This window comes from Notechis scutatus, chromosome 3, assembly GCF_049901735.1.
Source record: "Notechis scutatus isolate UNSWTSFEM ecotype Mainland chromosome 3, rNotScu1.2, whole genome shotgun sequence".
Lineage (NCBI taxonomy): Eukaryota > Metazoa > Chordata > Lepidosauria > Squamata > Elapidae > Notechis > Notechis scutatus.
Genome location: NC_142011.1, coordinates 150,555,707 through 150,562,273, shown reverse-complemented (window position 1 = coordinate 150,562,273; position 6,567 = coordinate 150,555,707). Strand labels below are relative to the sequence as shown.

The 6,567-nt window shown below is 37.5% G+C and overlaps 1 protein-coding gene across 2 annotated transcripts in view; it reads left to right on the top strand.

The window, feature by feature from the left end:
• Positions 1-1,824: 1,824 nt before the first annotated feature.
• ZNF236 (zinc finger protein 236) overlaps positions 1,825-6,567 on the top strand; it is a 63,778-nt gene continuing 59,035 nt past the window's right edge. For both annotated transcript variants that reach the window (XR_015748847.1, XM_026669919.2), the window contains exons 1-3: positions 1,825-1,928; positions 4,609-4,745; positions 5,379-5,543. Coding sequence is in view for 1 of the 2 variants with exons in the window: in XM_026669919.2 (XP_026525704.1) it covers positions 4,719-4,745; positions 5,379-5,543 (192 nt within the window). In the remaining variant the exon portion in view is untranslated. The remainder of the gene's footprint in view (positions 1,929-4,608; positions 4,746-5,378; positions 5,544-6,567) is intronic.

The following is a 6,567-nucleotide window of genomic DNA, read 5'->3' as shown; positions in this document are numbered from 1 at the left end:
CACTTTGAAAGTCAACTTTTTGTTGATTGATCCCATGAACTTGGAAGTACTTGCAGTGCATTGACACACTGCTGTACTAATGAAAAAAATTAAGTGGAGTCTGGTGCTCCATCGCTAGAGATTTTCAAGAAAAGACTGAACCATTTGTCCTGGATGATATGGGGACTCCTGCCTTGGGGGGACTAGACCTCCAAGGTCCCTTGCAGCCCTATGATTTTATTTAATTTGTCAATTGCTTACAAAATAGGTATAAGTATAAATATGAGTAAGAATACAGAAAATAGGTACGATTAAATGGGGACAATAGGACAGGGATGGGAGGCACGATGGTGCACTTATGCATGCCCCTTACAGACTTCTTAGGAATAGGGTGAGGTCAATAGTGTATAGTTTAAGGTTAAAGGAGTTGGGGTTTGAGGATGTAACAACAAAGTCAGGTAGTGCATTCCAGGCATTGACCACTCTGTTGCTGAGTCGTACTTTCTGCAATCAAGTTTGGAGCGGTTAAGAGTTTGTATCTGTTGTGTGCTCTTATATTGTTGTGGTTGAAGCTGAAGTAGTCATTGACTGGTAGGACATTGTAGCAGATAATTTTGTGTACTACGCTTAAGTCCAACTGTAGGCGGCGTAGTTCAAGATTGTCCAAGCCCAAAATTTCAAGTCTGGTGATATAGGGTATTCTGTTGCGAGCAGAGGAGTGTAGTACTCTTCTCGTGAAATACTTCTGGACTCGCTCAATTGTACTAATGTCTGATATACAGTGCGGATTCCAGACAGATGAGCTGTATTCAAGTATTGGTCTAGCAAAGGTTTTCTATGCCCTAGTTAGCAATTCAGTATTTCCAGAGAAGCTTCATAAGATTAGATTTACAACTCTTAATGCCTTTTTGGCAATGCTGTTAGAGTGAGCTCTGGTGCTTAGGTCTTTAAATATGAGTACTTCTAGGTCCTTGACAGAGTGAGGGTCATTAATGAGGTCATATCCACCTAGTTTGTATTTGGTGTAGTGATTTTTTTTTAACCAATGTGTAGGACAGAGCATTTGTTGGTTGAGATTTGGAGTTGCCAATTGTTTGACCATTCGGACACATAATCAAGGTCACTTTGAAGAGCAGTAGCATTGTCAGTGGTGTTGAATAGTTTTACATCATCTGCGAAGAGGATGCAGTTGCTTATAAGGTGATCGCAAAGGTCATTTATATTTCTATGTTTACATCTGTAACACAAAGAAACTATGAAAGAATTTTATCCCAAAGAGATAAGGATGGGGGGGGGGGGGAGGGAAATCCTCCTCATGCATCTCAGTAAGTCACCACACAACTAACGTCTGAATCTTTACATCCCACACTTTCTACTGAAGCTGTTGAAGCAGCTTATTCATTGCCCTGCATAGAGTTTTAGCAGTATCCTTATAAGGCAAAGGATCTGTTTAGTTTTCAGGTCCAAAATCAAAATAATGATGGAAGATTCACCAGCTGGGCCACTTGGTGAGAGACCCAGGTACCATCCGTCGTCATACAAAAACTTCGATTGTCAGGATGGGCGGAACCGGCCTTTCAGGTAAACTTGGAACTACAACTCCCAAAATTCCCCACGGCCGAGGGGGAGGGGCTGAAACCGCCATTCTCTCGGAGAACACGACTCCTTCCTTCCGATTCGTCCGTTTGCGCTTTGGACAACCCCCCCCTCCCCCCCATGTCAACTCATTACCCTGCCTCTTCCTCCTTGGCTCGCGAGTCGCGCTCGCCTCGTGCCGGGTCACGTGGGCTCTCCGCCCTGAGAAACATCCCCGCCTTCCCCTCCCTCCCTCCCTCCCTCCCCTTCCTCTTCTCTGAGTCCGTTCCCTCTTCTAACCTCCCAGCCGCGCTTCCGGCGGTAGGTACCGTCCGTCCCTCTTCCTCCCTCCGCCGCCAGCTGCGCTTCCGGCGGTAGGTAGAAATGTATTGGATTCCTCTTTTCGGAGCTTGGAAGGGGGCGGGCGGGGGTGGCGTTCCCGTCCGCTTCTTTCTCGACGTGACGGGCGAGGGTGGCGGTTTCTGTCTTCCCTTGCTCGAGCGCGGGGAAGAGGAAGGAAGGACGGACGGAGGGAGGGAGGGAGAGCGAAGGCTGCCCGTTTCTTTCTCCCGGTTGACTGCGGCCAGTAAATAGGGACAGTGCAGTTAGGGAAAGAGACCTTTGCACAGCTGCGTTAGGTCGGTCGGTGGCCGGGTTAGAGGGAAGAGTTGTTTTGAGTGTGAGACGGGAAAAATAAAAATAAACAGCCGACTTCGCCTTCGGAGAAAGTGGACGAGGATCAACCTTCCCTACCCGCCCCCTTGGCTGAGAAGCTTCCTGGTTGGGCCTGGCTTTGTCCCGTTTGTAGAGCAGAAAGAGAAAAGGAGGAATGGGGGGTGGGGGCAAACTCCCACCCCCTAAAATGACACCTCTGCTAGTTGCTAGACCGGCGGCTTTCTAGCTGTCATCTGATCCATCGTGATGGGGTATGGCCCCGAATTTGATCTGACCATCAGCAGTTAGAATCCACAAGATCCTCCTTGCTTGTAAACTTCAAGGAATCTAAAACTGATTAATAATTTGTTTTGCTATTCCCCTCCCCCCCAAAAAAGTATGGAAGGTTTCTTTATTTCCTAGGCATCATCAATCTGTTTCCCTCCAGATTTTCTTTTTAATAGTTTGAAATCAGTTGCCCTAAACTCAGCCATAAAAAATAAGATAAGACCTGTTCCTTGAACTCTTTCCAAACAAAACTAAGGTGAGAAATGCAAAATTGGATAGTTGCAATCTGGTTAGAATTTAGGTATGGCTTTTACCCTCTCTACAATAGCTTCCTTCATCTTTTACTCCATTGTGCTGCCCCACTGCTTCTCCATGTTGCAGTTGATATCTGAAAGAACAGATCTGTAGATATATAGGAGCCTGGGGCCTCACTGAGACACATACTGATATCTCAGACTCTGTTTTCTACTTGTTCCTATATTGTTCTGTCTTCCATCCGTCTCCATTTCCAATTGAAGGTATCTGCAAACAGAGTATGTGTAATGTGTGTATGTGTAATATGTGGCCTTTTCCTTGATGTAGCAATGCAGACTGGTGTTGATCATCTGAAATATGTGCATATTGAATGAATTTTGGATAACCACTTGCTGGATACATTGTAACTGGGATATATTTTCTGCTGTATGCTCATTATATATAGGATCACATTCAGACAGCAGGTATATGATAGGTCTAACAGACCTACACTGGAACTGATACTAGATCTAGTTCAAATTACACAAAGAGCCCTAATTGACAACAATAAGATGTTAGAATAGTTCTAACACTCTGATTTCTGCATGTATATTCCCAATTTACTATCCAATTATTTCCTTAAATCTGGTTTTTAAGAGTTTGCTGTTTTATCAGAATTGATAAAAATGTATACCCAGTGAACATAATAATCCAGTATGAGTGAATCATGCTGCTATAGGTTTAACAGGGAAAAGGTTTACTCAACTGATTAAAATCAAGTGTGGTAAAAGATTGTGATAAAAACTTCCTTACATCTCATTGTCAATACTGTGACAAGTAGGCAAATTGTTGTTCTATACTAGTACTTAGCAAATTCAGTTTGAAAAGGCTAAAAATTTTAATACTTTGCTTCATAGTTAATCTCTGTCCTGAAAATTTTGAATCCCTCAGTTGTATTTTGGAAACTTAATGTATTAAATTAGTCTACAGGTAGTCCTTGACTTACAACAGTTCATTTAGTGACTGCTGAAAGTTACAATGGCACTGAAAACAGTGATTTATGACTATTTTTCACACTTAACTATGGAAGCATCCCAATGGTCACCTGATCAAAATTCAGAGGGTTGGCAACTTGTTCATATTTATGATAGCTGCAGTGTCTCAGGGTCCTGTGAAAGATAAGCTTTTTAAAGCTATATACTATACTACATTATGTATTATACGTCAAATCCATAATTATAATTCTAGTGATACATTCAGGAAATATCCAATCTCATACTCAGATAATGAGTAAATAAAAATGGTCTTTTGAAGTATATTCCATTCAGTAACAAAATGTTTCAGTTCCCTTTGAATTGTTAATTTTTATCTAAAAAAAGAAAACAATATTTGGGAGATGTTCTTAATTTTTGTTCTTGGCCTTTAAAACTTTAGATCTTTTCATGAAGGATATTTCATTGCAACACTTATTGAACTGACTTTAAGAAGTTATTATTGTAATTATTTTATCATTAGTTTCCTGAGTTTTTAAACTTAGCATTTAAAATAGAATAAATTAAAGAATTTCATGGTCTTTTTAACAGTTGTTGAAATGGTGTTTAAAGTGTTGGGAGACCTATGTTCAAGTCTACACTCAATCAGAAAAGCTCACTGATTCACTTCGAGACAGCCTCCACTTCTCAGATCACAGGGTTGTTATGGTAAAATACAGAGTGAAGGCAGGATGGAAATCTAACAAAAAATAAAAATAAGTCAGTTTCAGCCATATATATCTTCTTTAAAAATGAGAGTAGAACCATCTAAATGGACAATTTTTGCTAAGCATGATTAGTTAATGAAAAGTATAATTTCATTAAAATACTTTGTCTTTGTTTGTAGATGGTGTTCTAGCACTGAATGTAGAATAATACTTATCTCTGGCAAATTTCAGACTTCTGTAAGTGTGAATCTTTTGGTCTTTTTCAAAAGACACACTGTTTTGGCGCCACATGAGGGATCATGAGCAAAATGACAAGGTATGTATCTCACTTAATTTTGAAAAAAATAATAATGAGAAAATTGATGTACAAATAAGTGTGCATATTTTCTTCAATTACTTCATGATTTAAATTTCAAGATTCTTAATTTTGCAAAAAAAATGGTTTATGGAATTTTTTTTCCTTCCCCTTATATGTATTTGAGAAAAACAGAAAAAACCCCTCATTTTATAAGAATATTTTATTCCAATTTCAGCAATGACTATCTCTTAGCTATTGTTCTATCCTTTGAGTGTTTTTGTGAGCTAAAAAACAAAGCCACAAATGCCTAAACTTTGTTTAGAATTTTTTTCCCTACCTACAGACAATTTATAAAGATTATAAAACAATATATTTGTGGTAAAATTTGTACTGGAAATTAGAAATCCGAGATTATAGAAAGAGAATATTTTAAAAGGAAATATTTAAAGTTCAGTGGCATGGGATTGTTTCATGTAGACTTCAGGGTATCTACATGCTGATGGTTTATAAAACACACTTGTATACAAAGTTATGTACAAACTGTACTGTCAAGGATGACACAAGTTCCTAGAGAGTTTGGAAAAAATACTTTGTATTCCCTCCTTTATAGGCTTATTAAATTTACTTTTCATTTTTCTTTTTTATAAACAGCCTCATCAGTGTGACCAATGTCCAATGTCATTTAATGTTGAGTTCAATCTTACATTGCACAAATGTACTCACAATGGGCAAGATCCTATGTGTCCTGTTTGCAACAAAAAATTCTCAAGAGTGGCTAGTCTTAAAGCTCATATTATGCTTCATGAAAAAGAAGAGGTAATTATATTTATTTTTAAATATTTGTACAATATGAGCATTTGACGTTAAAGTATCTATTTTGACATATTGCTTAAATTGATTCTTAATATTATGTAAGGAAAAAAAGAATATATTTTCTAACTTTAATAAGAAGCTAATATTTTCTTTTACTAAATTTTGATGTATTCTTAAATAAATTTAATAGTACTTACTTCCAAATACCATACACAGCTTTTCTTCTGTCTTACATCAAAGCCCTTTCAGGATAATAATGTTATAAGCATAGATACTGTATCTGACTTTATATTAAATAACTTTTGATTTAACTCCAGCTATGTAACTATGATCTGGTTTTTCTCTTTATATACCCTAGGTTGATTCCAATTTGGAATTAAGATTCAAATTGATATATTGTGATTTGAGTTTATTTATAACATTGTGTTTGAAAGTATAATTTCAGCATCAGAATGGTTATTAGGGGAGCGAATGCAGGCAACTGTTTGCAACAGTTCACAAATAATGGCAAGATCATATTGACGATCTTATTTCATATTGAAAATTTTTATTTCCCAACTATATATCTAAAAACATATTATTATATGTATCTAAACTGCAAAATGAAATTCAAGTGCAAAATCAGTATCTGATTTTTCATTTAGGTACTAATTTTATACTTACGTGAATATTTTAAGTTAGTTTGAAAAGTACATCCCTGACCAAAGTACAATTGGGTAAATCATGTGATTCGTTGGATTTTATAAATATATCAGTGTTGTATATATTGTAGTTTTGAGAAGATTTTATAGATTTGCTTTATAACCTCTGATAATGAAATCCTGCCTTTAGTTTGATATTGATGTAGTGGTAAGAAAAGATGTGATACATCCATTTACACATAGTCCTCAAGTTACAAGCGCAATTGGGACTGGAATTTCGGTCATAAGTTGTTGCGTCATAACTTGAGGCATATGATTAAACTCAATTTTATGGCCATTTTTTATTATAGTTAAGGAAATAACTGGTTGTTAAGCAAGCCACATGG